We start from the raw sequence: 17,804 nt of genomic DNA, 5'->3' as shown, positions 1-17,804 counted from the left end.
CCTCCGGAGTAGCTGAGACTACAGGCGTGCACCATCACACCCAGCTAATTTTTGTATTTTTAGTAGAAACAGGGTTTCACCATGTTGGCCAGGATGGTCTCGATCTCTTGACCTCATGATCTGCCCATCTCAGCCTCCCAGGCAATTTTTAAAAACTTGCTCATCAAGTTTAAAAGCCACTGGTCTGTGCATATTAGCCGAAGTCCCATATCTCAGACAGACATATGGCTGTCCTCCTAGCCCCCTCCCTTCTAGCACATGCCTTAAGAACTGCTCTTGCTATGGACTTTTCCAGTGTCTGAGCTGAAGAAAAGAGAAAACTGGGATAAGGGGGTGGAGGAAGGGGATAGAAGGGGTTTCTAAAGTTGACGGCCACTAGCACATAGAATGTGGTGAAAGTAAACTGTCCCCTTTCAAAGTTCAAAATTCAAAATTTTACATTTCTTTGACTAGAGACTATGCAGGGGACTGGGAAGAAGTACTCCTCTAAATCACGGTGAATAACGATGGATACCCTTGGAGCCTAGAGAGTTGACACCTTTGCAGACAACTCTTTCTCGGAATATATTCTAAGCGGCTGCATGAGGAGAGTCTGCCAGCAGGACACCATGTGGTGCCACCTTTTAAATTCTGCCCCCATCTCCGTGTGGCTCCCCAAGGCAGGACCCTCCATCATTCTGCTGAGGCTCACGGGAAGTGGTTGTCCTGGGGACTGCACTGTGAAGCTCATCCCTCCCTCCTGGCAATGTTCAAATTCAAGAATTAAAGAAAAACTTCCCAAATGGGACACTTAGAAGTCAAGTCTCTGCCACAACTCTGAACTCAGTGTACAGAAAAACTTACTACAGATGTGTCAAACTCAAATAAAATATGTAGAGTTGAGGCTGGGCATGGTGGCTCACACCTGTAATCCCACCACTTTGGGAGGCCAGGAGGCTGGAGGATCACCTGAGGTCGGGAGTTCGAGACCAGCCTGACAAACATGGAGAAACCCCGTCTCTACTAAAAATACAAAATTAGCCGAGCATGGTGGTACATGCCTGTAATTCCAGGTGCTCGGGAAGCTGAGGCAGAAGAATCACCTGAACCCAGGAGGCGGAGGTTGGCGCCATTGTACTCTAGCCTGGGCAACAAGAGCAAAACTCCATCTCAAAAAAAAAGAAAAAATAAAATAAATAAATATATATATATATATTATTTTATATATAATATAAAAATAGTATATATAATAGATATAAATATATATAGAGAGAGAGATTAATCTCTACATTTAACGTATTATTTGATATGTAAGAATTGCAGCCAGGCATGGTGGCTCATGCCATTAATCCCAGCACTTTGGGAGGCTGAGGCAGACGGATCACCTGAGGTCAGGAGTTCGAGACCAGCCTGGGCAACATGGTGAAACCCTGCCTCTACTAAAAATACAAAACATAGCCAGGTGTGGTGGCGCATGCCTGTAGTCGCAGCTACTTGGGAAGCTGAGGCAGGAGAATCACTTGAACCCAGGAGGCGGAGGCTGCAGTGAATTAAGATCGTGCCACTGTACTCCAGCCTGGGTGACAGAGTGACACTGTCTCAAAAAACAAGGAAAAAAGAATTGCGATTCAGGGCATACACACACACCAGGTGGTCCTCGGTATGTCCAAAGAATGAAGAGGAAGCTGTAGGTTTTATTAGAAGGGGAAATGTTACATATTGTTTTTCTAGAAAGTTCATTGGCACTAGTCGAGTTTTGGGGAGCTGGCAAGCTCTGATTGGTGAGTGACCATGGTGGGTAAAATTCTTCTTTTTGTTGCAGCAGGTTTTTCGGAAGCCATTAGATAAAACAAGTTACTACAGGCAGTTTCAGCAGCCAGGCTTGCAGATAACTGCATTTTGGAGCAATGTTACGTGCCCGGCCTGCTTTTTCCCCTGACTTCTCAACTCTGGTTTAGTAGTTGGATACAACAAGAAGGACCCAATTCAAATGATCAAATTTCACAAGTGTGCGACATTGGTTAGGCAAATCACTGTATCTCTTTGTGCTTTCTCCTTCATTTGTAACATGTAATAAAAATAAAAAAAATTCCCATCACAGCTGAAGGATAAACACTGGGGGAATCAGCCAGCACATAGTAGGAATAAAACTCATTTCTTGGTTCTTAATAGTGACTGACCAAGTGTTTCAGAGAGTATATTCAATGGTTTTTCTTCTTTTCATCTTCAGGAAAAAAAAAAATCAGAAAACCATTGACACACACAGAGTTCCAGGAAATGTTGCAATGATTTTAAAAGTGTTTCAAACTTTCCCCACCAAAAGATCTGCTTTTCAAAAACTGTAAATCTTTGGCAACTCTAAAATTTGCCCAGCATGCCTGTCTTTTGGGTCTCTGGGTCTAATTTCTCCTTTTAATCTGAGAACTTGATGATTTAGACATTAACAACTAAAAACAGATTTAATGCATCAGTAAGCCATGACTCAAGACTGGAAATGCCAGAAAAATACTTGCTTCTACTTAAGACTTAGATATTAATAGTCAATTCTACAAAATCATAGTCAATATTTATACTCTGAGTTTTGATGCATTTTTGTTGATTTTCCTTCCAGACTTCAGAACCAAAATGTTATTTTCTCATCATTATCTTCCTTCTTCTCCATGCATTTATTAACATGTTAATTTTTTTTTTTTTTTTTTTTTTTTGAGACGGAGTCTCGCTCCGTCGCCCAGGCTAGAGTGCAGTGGCGCAACATCAGCTTACTGCAAGCTCCATCTCCCAGGTTCACGCCATTCTCCTGCCTCAGCCTCCCGAGTAGCTGGGACTACAGGCACCTTCCACCACGCCTGGCTAATTTTTTGTATTTTTAGTAAAGATGGGGTTTCATCGTGCTAGCCAGGATGGTCTCAATCTCCTGATCTTGTGATCCTCCTGCCTCGGCCTCCCAAAGTGCTGGGATTACAGACGTGAGCCACCGCGCCCGGCCAACATTTTGATTTTTATTGCTTTCAATGTAAAGAGGAAATATCTTCAGTCATCTTTCTCATTTTACTGGATAATTCTGAGGTTTACCTAGACACGAACGTAGGAAGATGGGAAGCCTGCTTCTGAACAAAATAGAGGGTTATCCTATTATTCTTCATAATAATAATTTCATCTATTTTAAGTCTACTTATAATTGGGCAAGTAACCCAAGCCATTCTGGATGAATGTGGAAGACATCCTCTTTAGCATGCAAGCCAAACTTGGTTATCAATAGGTATGGGTCAGTTAAAGTAGCATGGGAGGGAGGGCTAGCCTGAAATTATACCTGCCCTTTGAAATGGGAGAGACAATGAGAAGATGACCCAGCAGTAAGTATTGACCAAGGTTGTAACAAGCATGAGGTGTGGCCATATCAGGTCTCAATCTAGACAATTGTAGACAGCAGGTTTCAGCAGTTCACATAAAGTTCTTGGGGAATTTACAGGTGGATAAAACATAGCAATGGGAAACCTTTGGAAGGTGCTGGTGATGCCTTATATTTAGGGATTCAAGCTTTCAGCATCAGAAAGATCAGTCAACAAGCTGGCAGGGTCCCAGCCATTGCAGTAGAGCTCAGGTTAGACTTCTAGGCACTGGGAGGGGGACTGACTTGAATAGGCAAGGTGCTGTCCTTGTGGTTACTAGAAAAGGAGCTTGCAATAGAGGACCAAGGCCCATTTATCATGCAGTCTGAGCTTATACGTATAATACCAGTGAGTGGCCCTAGAAATGGGGAGGGGGAGATGGAGAGATTCTAAGGTCAGTCTGCATCTAAAGGGGAAAGGTCCTCCCATAAACCTGGGAATCTGTACCTCAAGACCTTCGGTCCTCTGTTGAGGCATCTAAGATGGAGTTGCAGTTCTTAACCACTTCAAGTCAAATAAAATATGTGTTTAGCCAAACCAGAGAAGGGGGAAAAAAATCTAGAGAAAGTTTGTTGGACCGTGTTACGTGAGCTTCTGTTATATAATGATGTGGTTGCTCTTGTATTTCAGGGCTGGCTTGAAGGCTGTGTGAGTCTACTCAGAAATGGTGCCAAGCACAATATCCCAGATAAAAATGGCCGCCTGCCACTGCATGCTGCCACTGCTGAGCCCAATGTGAGGTAAGTGGCCAGGTTTACATGATGCTCAAGTTGGGAGCGACTCAACTTCTATGAGAAGGTCATCTAATCCATCCCTCTGTGGCTGATAAAAGAAAAGAAAACCATCTTTTTTTTTTTAAGTTGCAGCAGATAGGACCACAACAAAATATTCTAGAATAATCTCAAACTGTCTCTTCCTACTTCAATAAAAGTTTTATCTCCTAATCTTTAAGAAGATATGCTGTTGGTCATCATCAGAATTCATATATTCATTCATTCCATTAATCAGTAAGTCAATTATGCATTCAACAACTATTTTTTGGGCACATATTATGGACCAAAGACTGTTCTAGTCCTTTGAAGTTTCACGGTAAATAAAACAGAGTCTCTGATGTCACAGAGCTTATATTCTAGTGAAGCTCTTGAGCATACCAGTTAACAAATAAATAAGATCATTAATAGTGACAAGGGCTATGAAGAAAATTAATAGGGCAAAAGAGCAGTGACTGGGCAGAAAGGTTAATGTCTAAACCCAGGGCAATGCCAGCCTTTAGGAGCTGGGAGGAGGCAAAGGAGCCAGCAGCAGGGAGACCAGGGAGTTAGAAGGAAACCAGAAGTGTGTGCACCTAAAAGCCCTGTGAAAAAATACACTCGAGTAAATTGGATGATCAAGAAGGCCACCTTTTTGTAAGATAACTGAGCAACGAAGGAAAAGGTTTTGTCCGTACCAAGGGTAGCTTCTCCATTCCTCTGTGTCTACATGGCCTCAGTTCCCATTCTTTAGGAAGCCCCTCAGAGCAGCTGCTAACAGAATTTCTACTATGGAATCAGTAACATGGTGGACATTTTCTGCTCTGCAAGAACATGCCTCTGACAGGAATTGAACATTTCCAAGCCTAGGTCATAGGCCAGCAGCACAAGGAGTGTATTCTATATGCTTCACCCTCTCAACTCTGTGTCCAGAACTAAAACCTGAAGCTCTGTCGGGGTTGAGAAGCCCAAGGCCATAATCTTCCAGGCTGAGGAATAACAAGATTTCTTTACTTCAATCTCTTTTACAGTAAAATAAAAGGTCTTGGGAAATTCCAGGACTATTCCCAAGACTTGACTCTTATTATATTGGACTATGTCCAGAAATAACAGAAAACTAGGATTTACCCAAAGCCCAACAAAACAAGGATGTTTAGAGAAGAAACAGCAAACCCAGACAGTTAACAATCAATAGACACCAAGAGGGTATGACTCCCTCTTGATGAATTAGGAAAACAAAAAAAAAGAATGACCCCACAAAATACTTAGTCACAAAATCATACTGTTTTCCCAAGAGTGGTATTTAGAAAATAAGTTTAAAATGTACCTTTTCTGTTTCTTCTGTCTTAATTTACTCCACATAATTGCTTTTACTTGCCTCACTCAGAGTGGTCATTTCAAAACCTATTAGCTAATCCTGGAAGATTTAAAAAGCCCATTTAAGTTATGGTAATCATAGCTATTGTAACACATAAAATCCAAAGCTTCAGTGTTTTAACACAATAAAAATTATTTCTGGCTGGGTGCCATGGCTTACGCCTGTAATCCCAGCACTTTCGGAGGCCGAGGCAGGTGGATCACCTGAGATGAGGAGTTCGAGACCAGCCTGGCCAGCATGGCAAAACCCCATCTGTACTAAAACTACAAAAATTAGCCAGATGTGGCGGTGAGTGCCTGTAATCCCAGCTACTCGGGAGTCTGAAGCAGGATAATCGCTTGAACCCAGGAGGCAGATGTTGCAGTGAGCTGGGTTCACACCACTGCACTCCAGGCTGGGCGACAAAGCGAGTCTTCGTCTCAAAGAAAAAAAAAATTTTTATCAGACATGTAACCATCCAATGTAGGGGGGTGGTGGGTGGCTCGCTGCCACATGGCGATTCAAGGACCCAAGCTTCTTCCATTCTATAGCACCTTCATCCCCTAAGAGCACAGAATGTCCTTCATTCAGCCTGCAGACGGGGAAAGAGGAGCACAGTAGTCCCTCCTCACCCTGGAGGGGATACGTTCCAAGACCCACATGGATGTCTGAAACCTCAGACAGTGCCAAAGTCTATATATGCTATGTTTTTTCCTATACATACATACCTATAAAATTTAACGTATAAATTAGGCACAGTAAGAGATTAACAACAATAACAATAAAATAGAACAATTATAAGAATATGCCAGTATCACTACTCTTGCACTTTGGGGCCACTGCTGAGTAAAATAAGAGTAGCATGAACACAGTGCTGCGATACAGCGACAGGCGATCCGTTAACCGAGGTGGCTCCTAAGTGACTAATGAGAGCAGAGTGTAGTTAGCGGCAGATTTCATCATTCTATTCAGAATGCCGCACAATTTAAAACATGAATTGTTTATTTCTGGAATTTTCATTGAATGTTTTGAACCACAGTGAACTGTGGGTAACTGAAATAATGGAAAGCGAAACCGCAGATTAAGCAGGGACTACCCTATAAAGAAGCCACACTCAGTTCTTTAAAACCTCAGCCTGCAAATGACACAATTCACTTCTGCTCATATTCCATGAATAAGGACTAGTCATTCGACCACATCTGGTTGTAAGGTGCTCTGGGGAATATAGTTTCTAGCCAGGAATCCACCTCCCAACAATGCCTCCAATCCAGGAAAGGGGGACAAGGATTTTGGTGAAAAGCTCGCTGTCTCTGCTCTTAACCCATTGCACCTGAGGGATAAACTAAGCCTTGTCAGTCAAAATTACATTCAATGTCACTTGAATCAGTTGATTAGGTTCATCCTCTGAAATCACTACAATAATAAATTGAAAATCAACCCAAGTGTACTTCCTCTTTGTGGACTTGTATTTCTATTTCTTATTATGCTTTCCAGTACTCCTCGACTCTTGAGGATCTACGTTAAGTTGCTATAACTAGGAGAGCAGACAGTCGTGGCTTCCCTCTCTTGAAACTGTACTTAATGGCCCAGCCACCACCCTTGGATGAGTTGAAATAAGAAAAATAAACATCCTTCTGCGTGCAGATGAGTAGTTAGTTATATTGTCCTAAAAAGCCCTTCACTGATTCTGAAAGATAAAATTCTGCTTTAGTTATGGCAATGCTAGCTGCTTTAACTAATAATCCCCCAAAGTTAAGATTGACTATTCCAAAACCAAAATTGTTATATCTAGTAAATGCTCTGCAAAGATGAATTGGGTTAAGTCCTAACAACCCATACAGCAAATCAAATACAGTTACATGCTGCATAATGACATTTCAGTTAGTGGCAGTTCGCATGTGTAATGACGGTCCTATAAGATAATTATATCAGCTGAGCGCGGTGGCTCAAGCCTGTAATCCCAGCACTTTGGGAGGCCAAGACGGGCAGATCACAAGGTCAGGAGATCGAGACCATCCTGGCGAACACGGTGAAACCCCATCTCTACTAAAAAATACAAAAAAACTAGCCGGGAGAGGTGGCGGGCGCCTGTAATCCCAGCCACTTGGGAGGCTGAGGCAGGAGAATGGCATGAACCCGGGAGGCGGAGCTTGCATTGAGCTGAGATCCGGCCACTACACTCCAGCCTGGGCGGCAGAGCGAGACTCCCTCTCAAAAAAAAAATAATAATAATAATAAGATAATTATATCATATTTTTACTGTACCTCTTCTATGTTTACATATGTAAATACTTACACTGTGTTGCAATTGCCTACAGTGTTTAGTACAGTCACATGCTGTGCGTATTTGTGGCCTAGAAGCAATAGGCTCTACCATATAGCATAGGTGTGTAGTACGCTCTACCATCTAGGTTTGTGTGATACACTCTAAGATGTTCACACAACGATAAAATCACCTAACGACACATTTCTCAGAAAGTATTCCCACCACTAAATGATGCATGACTGTGGTTTGGTTACCTACAGAATATTTGGAAACTAGTTTGCCCTAAAGGATTCCCTATGGAATTACATTGTTAAGATTACATATTTTATAGTTGTTTGAGAAATTTTAGGTCCACAGCAGAGTTTGATACAACTGCATTAAACGTTTAAAGTAGAAACCGACCAACCCATGCCGTGTTGTAGAGAAGCTGGGCTTCAGTCACTCATCTGTTTGTGTCAGCCTGAACTCAGAACTGTTTTTTTGAGGAAAAAAAAAACAAAAACAGAAAAAAAACTTGACCTGGCTCATGGGTACTTCCTAATCCCACAACCAGACTGGGGAAGGCAGCAATCTTCTACTAGGTCACACAAGGCTCTTTGCTCAATTTTCTTTTTTTTTTTTTTTTTGAGACAGAGTCTCGCTCTGTCACCCAGGCTGGAGTGCAGTGGCCGGATCTCAGCTCACTGCAAGCTCCGCCTCCCGGGTTCACGCCATTCTCCTGCCTCAGCCTCCTGGGTAGCTGGGACTACAGGCGCCACCACCTTGCCCAGCTAGTTTTTTGTAGTTTTTAGTAGAGACGGGGTTTCACCGTGTTAGCCAGGATGGTCTCGATCTCCTGACCTCGTGATCCGCCCGTCTCGGCCTCCCAAAGTGCTGGGATTACAAGCTTGAGCCACCGCGCCCGGCCCTGCTCAATTTTCTTAAGTAGACATAACCTTGGCCGACCACTAAAACATATAGGTTTGCATTTAATGTACAACAATGATGATGATGATGATAATGTTGGTTATTTACCATGTTCAGAGCAAAATTCGAAGTGTTTTTGGGGTATTAGCTAATCTAATCCTTACCACACCTCTATAGGTAATATTTCTATCCCCATTTTACAGAATTGAGGCACAGAAAAAATAATGAATTACCCACTGCATATGTAAAGGTAATCTGCCCAGTGGGTCTGCTGTGTTTCTGAGACCTACTATTGTGGACCTTGTAAAATTTATTTTAATGGCCATATTTTGACATTAAGCCCTTGGCCTCCATTGAGAAACGTTATAAGAAACAGTCTTACAAAACTTACTGGCTCATCATTCATTAGCACCCTGAAAACTTCTATATGAGAAACCACAAGAAATATTTCTACTAAAGAAGGAATTGCTGTGCTGCTTCTGATAAATCATTTTTTATTTTTACTATACAGACACTGTGACTTCAGAGCACGTTTCTTTCTTTATATATTTAGAAAATTCAAAACTCAGTTTGTGTCCCACCTCTGGCGTATATGTAGGACTATAGATCATGTCTTTTTTTTTTTCCTACACTTGTTTTCTCTTCGTCTTGTTTCTTCACTCATTATCTTATTTTACAATATCTGAAAACAATCTAAAATCCTTGAAGGGACCAGGCATGGTGGCTCACACCTGTAATCCCAGTGCTTTGGGAGACGGAGGCAGGAGAATAACTAGAGGCCAGCTTAGGCAACATAGTGAGTCTTCATTTCTAAAAATGATTTTTTTTTAAATTAGCCAGGCATAGTGGTGTGCTCCTGTAGTTCTAACTATTCAGGAGGCTAAGACTGGAATATTGCTTGAGCCCAGGAGTTCGAGGCTGCGGTGCACTTTGATCGTGCCATTGTAATCCAACCTGGGCAACAGCACAAGACAGGAAGGGAAGGAAGGAAGGGAGGGAGGGAGGGAGGGAGGGAAGGAGGGAAGGAAGGAAAGAGAGAGGAAGGAGGAAGGAAGGAAGGAAGGAAGGAAGGAAGGAAGGAAGGAAGGAAGGAAGGAAGGAAAAAAGAAAAAAAATTGAAGTTCAGTAAGTGGCTCAGGTAGAAATAAATCCAAGTGTGACTCCAACACCCATTTCTGAATAAATTACATACTGCGTTCATTTCCTCCCCCATGTTGAATACCAAATAAGTGAATAAAATAAAGGACTGAATGATTCTATTTCCTACCCTAGTGAAATTACTCTGATATCAGTAATGAACATTCAGATTCTATCAAGTCTTCCAATTTCATTCCTATATTTTTCTTTCCCAAACTTTTTAGTATGGATTCTTAACACTTATATGTACCAAGCATCTTTTTGTTCAATCAGGTCATGTAACATGTGGTGTTAGGATACCTAAAACTACTCTTTCCAGGTAAAAGGAAGGAAGGAAGGAAAGAGAGAGGAAGGAAGGGAGGGAAAAGAAAAGAAATCCCTGAACCGTGGCCAGGAGTGCCAGCTCATGAGTATGAGTCAGACTGACTGAGTTTAAATCTGGCTCCAGCTCTTATTCTCTTGGGCAAGTTAACATGTCAAGGCTCAGCTTCCCCTTGACATAAGTACTATATATTTTTTTTTTTTTTTTTTTTTTTTTTTTTTTTTTTTTTTTTTTTTTTTTTTTTGAGACAGAGTTTCACTCTTGTTGCCCAGGTTGGAGTGTAAAGGCGTGGTCTTGGCTCACCACAACCTCCAGCTCCCGGGTTCAAGCAATTCTCCTGCCTCAGCCTCCTGAGTAGCTGGGATTACAGACATGCACCACCATGCCAGGCTAATTTTGTATTTTTAGTAGAGATGGGGTTTCTCCATGTTGGTCAGACTCGTCTCGAATTCTCAAACTGAGGTGATCCATCCACCTCAGCCTCCCAAAGTGCTGGGATTACAAGCGTGAGCCACTACACCTGGCGAAATAAGTACTATTTAATATATTATTCCTGCTCACTTCACAGGGAAGTAGGCAGAAGTAAATGAGAAAATGTATGGAAACACTGAACTCAGTACCTAGTACTTTGTCCATGTTCAGAAAGTGTTGGTGATGATGGGGTGATGATATTAATGATAATGTTGATGGTCATCCATGATGATGATGGTGGAAGACAGAAAGAAACACCACAAACATCGTAAGAAGCTAAGGAATGAAACACTACTACTGCCACCCCACTGGTGCTCATCCTGGCCTTCTTTACCTCAGCACACTCAGGTCCACAAAAATGTGTGCACAGACACAGGCCCATGTAAATGCAGTCCTGCATCCTACTGCCGGGCACACACATTTACTGCAAAGGTTGTTGGGGTATGTTGTACGTGTGGATCTATGCACACCTTTGTAAGTCGGCATATGTCTGCATTTTCCCCTAATCATAAACAGTATGTACAGGCCACAGGTTTTTATACTGATTTTAAATCTGCTAACACTTAGATTTCCAAACAGCAAGCTCCTTCTACTGGGTGCTCACTGGAGGTTATTCAGAGAGAAGCCTCAAACCAAAGCTGCTTATAAACAAGCCAAGGGACGCTTCAATTAGTCCTTTGCCTCCAGAGGGATTTTAGTGCTCACATGGAAACAACTCCTGAACAAACCCATCAGTTTGAATCTGCATCCTTAGCTAAACACCCACTCAGTGGGGATGGAGGCTGATGCAGGGGTAAGTGGTTTATAATTATGAACATGAAGGCACATTGGGTTTACAAAAGCAAAGACGCACAGGTTTCCTCTCATGATTCCCCTTCCTGCTTTGAACCTCTGCTGCTCAGCAGGTCCAAGTTTTTCTCCCTTTCAGCATCCCAAGGCTTTTCTTGCTTCCTTGGCTGGGACATTCAGAGGGCGCTGGTATGAAAGAGGGGGCATGATCATTAAAACAAAGCTCCAAAGAGAACAGAGTTGTGTTTGTACAACGCTGCACATGCTAGTGTTGGAAGGCAAGCAGCAATTTTCTCTGAAAGCAGCCACGGGGCTCTCTGAAGGTCTTTTTATGGTCTCCATGACTACTGGCAGACTTTTTTTTCCTCCCTGTCAGAGTGCCAGCCACTCTGCCTCTTTTCATCACTCTTGACTGCAGCCCAAAGGAGGAAGAAAATCATTTCCTTGGGGTCCTGTTCTCTCGTTACCAGGTGTTGTGTTCTGACCTGCGGTGGATGTCTCACTGCAGCACGCTCTCATACAGCAGCTCCAGGGACAGGAAGGGGAGACGGCTGGTTGTGGGACCATTTTTTCCCACCTGTCACTGGGCTGGCCAGCTCCAGGGCTGGGAGTATCCAGAGGGGCCAGCGAAACTGGAAAGCTCACAGGGATGAGTTGTCCCCAGGATGCTTCTAGCTGATCCTTCTCTGAGACTCACCATTCACTTAATGGTAATCAGTGGAGACCTAGAAAATAGAAGGTAGGAGCTATTAAAAATTAATCATTATATAGAATTTTTTTTTTGAGACGGAGTCTCAAGCGCTGTTGCCCAAGCTAGTGTGCGGTGGCATGTTCTCAGCTCCCTGCAACCTCTGCCTCCCAGAATGTAGCAATTCTCCGACCTCAGCCTCTCTAGTAGCTGGAATTACAGGTGCCCACCATCATGCCTGGCTAATTTTTCTATTTCTATTACAGACAGGGTTTCACCATGTTAGCCAGGCTGGTCTCAAACTCCTGACCTCAGTTGATCTGCCCACCTTGGCCTCCCAAAGTGCTGGGATTACAGGCAGGAATAAGCCACCGCACCTGGCCATATAAAATTTTATTATGGCATGTAAGGGCTATTCCAAGTGCTTCGTGTGCATGGACTCGAAGTCACGACAGATCTTGAAGTAGGTATTATTCTCTGCATTTTATGGATAAGAAAAGGTAGGCTCTGGGAGCTAGCCCAAAGTCACTGGCTGGTTGGCATGGAGCAGGGATTCTAACAGTGGCAGTCTGGCCCCAGCCTCAGTGCTCTTATGACTCACCGCCTGTCTGGGACTGCTCTTGCTAGGGTCCAAGCCTGCTGTCCTGGCACTTGAGATGAGATGGGTCTTACATCACTGCCTCGGAGATCCGAGGACAGGAGGGAGTCTGAACTGGGCTGATGGGATGTGGAAGGACTCCTGGGCCATGGTAACACAAAACAAGAGCTCAGAGGAAGCACAACAGAGGGCTGAAAATCATCTGGAAATTGAGATAGATGCTGGACAGGTATGTCGCAGGTGACCTCCATACCATGGAACAGCAAGGAAGCCCCAGGTTGGCAATGGGACACCTGGTTTCTGGTTCAGGCTGGATCACCAAGCCACTATATGGTGGTCTTGGCAAGCCAGGAAGGGCCTCAGGTTCTTTATTCTCAAAACATGTGAGAGAGAGCCAGAGCCAGAGTGAGGGCAAGAATGCAGGAGAGGGCCTTGATCTGTCTATTTGTGTCCAGCTTTGACGATCAATGGGTCTCAGAGACTTCACAGTCAAATGGAGTTGGGCCACATAGATCGTCACGTATCAGTCAGAGCCATGACAGAGAAGACATGGGAATTAAAGGGTGGCAACTGGAGAAAGTCTAGGGAAAGACTAAACTTGGCCAACAAGGCTGGATAGGGTGATTCACACCTCTAATCCCAGCACTTCGGGAAGCTGAGGATCATTTGAGTTCAGGAGTTCAAGACCAGCCTAGGCAACATGGTGAAACCCCCCCCCTACTAAAAACACAAAAAGTTAGTTGAGCGTGATAGTGCACACCTGTAATGCAAACTACTCTGAAGGCTGAGGCAGGGGGATGGATCACTTCAGCCCAGGAAGTCCAGGTTGCAGTGAACTGTGATTGCACCATTGCACTCCAGCCTGGGTGACAGAGTGAGACCCCGTCTCAAAAAAAAAAAAAAAAAAAAAAATGACCAAAATTGACCAACAAGAGATGATGGATGATGCTCTAACCCCTCCCCACCCCACTTTTCCCAAAAGAGCAGGAAAATGTTATCACTCTCTAGACCTAAAGGGGCAAGGAAGGGGCAGTTACTGGAACCTTCTGAGAGCTGCAGTGGTAGCTTAGCTGTAGGCGAGGGGCCACCTGGCAAGAACTGAGGCCTTTGGTAGAGAAATACAATTATTGCCAGAAAGGGAGCTGGCTTCTCTCCCTCCTCCTACCAGTTCCCCCACTAGCAAAACCCAATAGGAAGCCAAGGGCAAGGGAGCCTGGTTGATGCTGTCCCAGAGGACAGCCTCAGAGCAGGGCAGTGTAGAGAAGAGAATGGCTTTGAAAGCCAAATAGAGAACTATCTAGGCACAGGGTTCATCCCACAACCTTGGGAGTCCACCCAGGATGTGACAAGAGGTCTTGCTCTTCCTACCCTCATTCTAACCTGGTCAGAGCCCGCGGAAGACCCTGTCTGGCCACAGATAATCTCTGTCCGTTCAGGGTTAACCGAGGATAACCACACTGGACCATGGCTGACCTCCTACCTTGCCCTTCCCTCATCCCCCAGTCCCTCAGACCAAATGAGCCCTAGAGAGTAAACAATGGCCAATAATGAGACAGAGAGGACAGAAAGGAAAGAGAGAAAGGAGAAGCACAGTCACCAGTTAAGCCCTGCCCCCACTTACAAAGAAGCTACAGGGAAATATATCCATTGGTGAAATAATTGCAAAGATAAAAATTGTGTGACCCAAAATGCAATTATTTTTATATGTCTTCCTACCAAAGGCTACATCTAGAATTCAGAGAGCATAAAAGAGATGTACTGTATGCAGTCATAGCCACTGTCCCTTTAGAGTATGTGACCCAGGGTCTTTCTGCCTGTTGGATCACTCGATCCTTTACACCACTGAATTGCTACCCCTCTGATATACATGAGGATACAGAAACTCAGATTGTGCAGTAGTGAGGTCAGAATTAAATCTCAGCATTGTCCTGGCTCCCCAAAAGACTATGATAAAACCAGATTGAAACCACAGGTTTCCTAGTTATTTCACCTCCACCGCAAATAACCAGAAGTCCATCTCTATTTAAGCTCTCTGTGTATTACATTTCCTACTAAGGCAATATGATTAGTGGATCTTTCTTTTCTTCTATTGTAACTAACAATTTAATACTTAGGGCTTTAGATGTCTTCCAAGCCGAGAGACGATAAAGATTTGATTGGAGAAGAGACTAAACAATTTCATTTTACAAATAATTCTTCCAAAGGCAATTTCTGAATTTCCTCCATTGACTGCACATACACTATTCTTTATCATCTTGATAAGTATCCATTCATTAATTCATTCAGCACCTTTCTCAATTGTTTCCAAACCTGGCTGTTCACCAGAATTTCCTGAATAGCTTTTTTAAAACAGTAGAAGCTAGGCTTCTCTCCAGACCTATTGAGTTAGAAACCCTGAGTACAGAGTCCAGGTATTTGTGGTTTAAAAAAAAAAAAAATCTCCCCAGGCAATTCTGAGATGGAGCCAGGGTTCGAACTTCTGGGGTTAAGTGCTCTAGAAATAACAGCATGTTCCAGACATGCTCTATATGTTGTATGCATATTAACTCATTTAATCCTCACACTGAGCTGTGTGATAGGTAGTTTTTATCACTCCTATGTCACAGATGAGGAAGTTTAGGCAGGGAGAAGATAAGTAACTTGCCTAAGGTCACAGAGCTCATCAGTGGCAGGACTAGGATGCGAACCCAAGCCATGTGGCTGCAGAGCCCGGGCCCCTCTCCACTGCCCCCTCTACCAGATGGAGTGTTGACTTCAGTCAACTGAGCAAGAGATCCAAGTCAGGTAAGAGCTTGAATCTGAGAATCGTTGATAGCTGTTTTACACTGATTACTGTCATCTTGTGCTTAGGCATGTGTGTATTTTACAAAGAATGAGCAAACTTGCAAATACTGACAACCTCCTGGTATAATCTATGCATTAAAAAGGCATGACATATGCAGCTAGGAGTGAAGCAGGTTGAAAGCACTCTATAAGTTCCTGTAAAGTGAATAAAGAGTAAGTGGCCGGGCGTGGTGGCTCATGCCTGTAATCCCAGCAATTTGGGAGGCCAAGGCGGGCAGATCACGAGGTCAGGAGATTTAGACCATCCTGGCTAACATGATGAAACCCCATCTCTACTAAAAATACAAAAGCAAAATTAGCCGGGCATGGTGGTGGGCGCCTGTAGTCCCAGCTACTTGGGAGGCTGAGGCAGGAGAATGGCGTGAAGCCGGGAGACGGAGCTTCCAGTGAGCCAAGTTCATGCCACTGCACACTTGAGCCTGGGCGACAGCGAGACTCTGTGTCAAAAAAAAAAAAAAAAAGACTAAGTGCTACATGATTTTGGTTCTTAAAGGGCATGGCTAGGTGACAGAGGCCTGGTGAACACAATGAGCCTAAACTTTCTCCATCCCCCTGTGCCCCTCGGGAGTGCTGAGATGGAGAGAGGGTGGGAAAGGCAGACAGCAGCCCTCCTCACAGGTGTCTTCTAACCTATCACACTCTTCCTTCTTTTCTGTGGGTCTTTTTCCCAGAGATACGGAAAGGCCCTCATCTTCATTTGGAGCCTTTCAACTGACGCTTTTCTAAGGTCACGTTTTTATACTGATTCCAAGAGCACCGTGACTGCCTGTTCTTTTGAGCCATTTCTCCTATTTTTCCTTACAGGCTCCTCACAGTCCTGTTGCAACAGTCGAACCTCAGCGAGATTAATCATCAGGACAATGAGGTGAGCCACACTCTCAAGCAACAAGTGGTCATTTTGCATGTGAGGGTGAAAGGAAGGGCGTTTCTGAACCATTGTGCTTCCTCTTAAAAGCTACAGGGAGACATGAAGCACAGTTTTGTGTTCCTACCCTGAAAGGGAGACCTGTTTTCACTATTAATCCTCAGCAGAAACTTATCCCCACCATGGGTGTGCGTAACTTCTGACAGGGAAGGACTTTATTGCATTAAGTACTTCAGCATTTACCATACGACTGAAATTTTGTAATTTCCCTCTGGACATTGAGAAATAAATATTGCTCTCTTCTGTCTTCTCAAGTCCCAGAAACTTAGTCGCATGCTGTGGCTCAAGACATGCTCTCTCTCTCTCTTTTTTTTGTTAAGACGGAATTTCTCTCTTGTCACCCAGGCTGGAGTGCAATGGTGCTGTCTCGGCTCACCACAACCACCGCCTCCCAGATTCAAGTGATTCTCCTGCCTCAGCCTCCCCAGTAGCTGGGATTACAGGCATGTGCCACCACACCCAGCTTATTTTGTATTTTTAGTAGAGACAGGGTTTCTCCGTGTTGGTCAAGCTGATCTCAAACTCCCGACCTCAGGTGATCCACCTGCCTTGTCCTCCCAAAGTGCTGGGATTGCAGGCATGAGCCACCGCACCCGGTCTAAGACATGCTGTCTAGTGAAAGACGGTAGAGAGCTGGGTGTGGCGGTGCGTGCCAGTGGTCACAGCTACTCAGGAGGCTGAGGTGGGAAGATCACTTGAGCCCAGCCTGGGCAACATAGCGAGACCTCCATCTCCAAAGAAAAAAGAGAAAGAAAAAGGAAAACAATGACAAGACTAGATACTGGCTCATGCCTGTAATCCCAGTGCTCTGGGAGGCTCACTTGAACCCAGGAGTTTGAGACCAGCCTGGGCAGCAGAGCAAGACTCCATTTCTACAAAAAGTTTAAAAAGTAGCTGGGTGTGGTGGCACATGCCTATAGTCCCAGCTACTGTGAGGGCTGAGGCAGGAGGATCACTTGAGCCCAGAAGTTCAAGGTTGCAGTGAGATATGATCACGTCACTGCACTCTAGCCTGGGTGACAGAGTGACATCCTGTGCCCCCATCCCCCTGCCGCCCCAAAAAAGAAAAGAAAAAGATGACACAGAGATAATATCAATAATTCCAGGCTACCTGCTCCAGACACCACATTATTAATCTCAGTGATCATAACTGCTGTTTAATTCGTGTTGCAAATAGAAGGCTTCCAAAAAGGTTGTTCAGCTCTTCAACAAAGTTCTTGAGGGAAGGTGGCTCAGACACTAAGCAGAGCTGCCCAAGAGTAGCTTAGAGTCTTATTAGATCTGCTTAACTCTTTTTAAATGCAGTACTAGTTTTCCTTAGCCAGGCTGATTTCCTTAACAAGGTCTTTTTTTTTTTTTTTTTTTTTTTTTTTTTTTTTTTTTT

At 43.9% G+C, this 17,804-nt stretch overlaps 1 protein-coding gene across 1 annotated transcript in view; it reads left to right on the top strand.

The window, feature by feature from the left end:
- The window catches only part of ANKRD55 (ankyrin repeat domain 55), a 131,170-nt gene that overhangs the window by 52,500 nt on the left and 60,866 nt on the right, over positions 1–17,804 (top strand). Inside the window, exons 5-6 of the mRNA XM_017874210.1 lie at positions 3,999–4,108; positions 16,300–16,360. Of these exons, the coding sequence (XP_017729699.1) occupies positions 3,999–4,108; positions 16,300–16,360 (171 nt within the window). The remainder of the gene's footprint in view (positions 1–3,998; positions 4,109–16,299; positions 16,361–17,804) is intronic.

This window comes from Rhinopithecus bieti, unplaced genomic scaffold, assembly GCF_001698545.2.
Source record: "Rhinopithecus bieti isolate Rb0 unplaced genomic scaffold, ASM169854v2 scaffold_6513, whole genome shotgun sequence".
NCBI classification, from domain to species: domain Eukaryota; kingdom Metazoa; phylum Chordata; class Mammalia; order Primates; family Cercopithecidae; genus Rhinopithecus; species Rhinopithecus bieti.
Note: the sequence above shows the minus strand (reverse complement) of the source record. Positions and strands in the feature narration are given on the sequence as shown.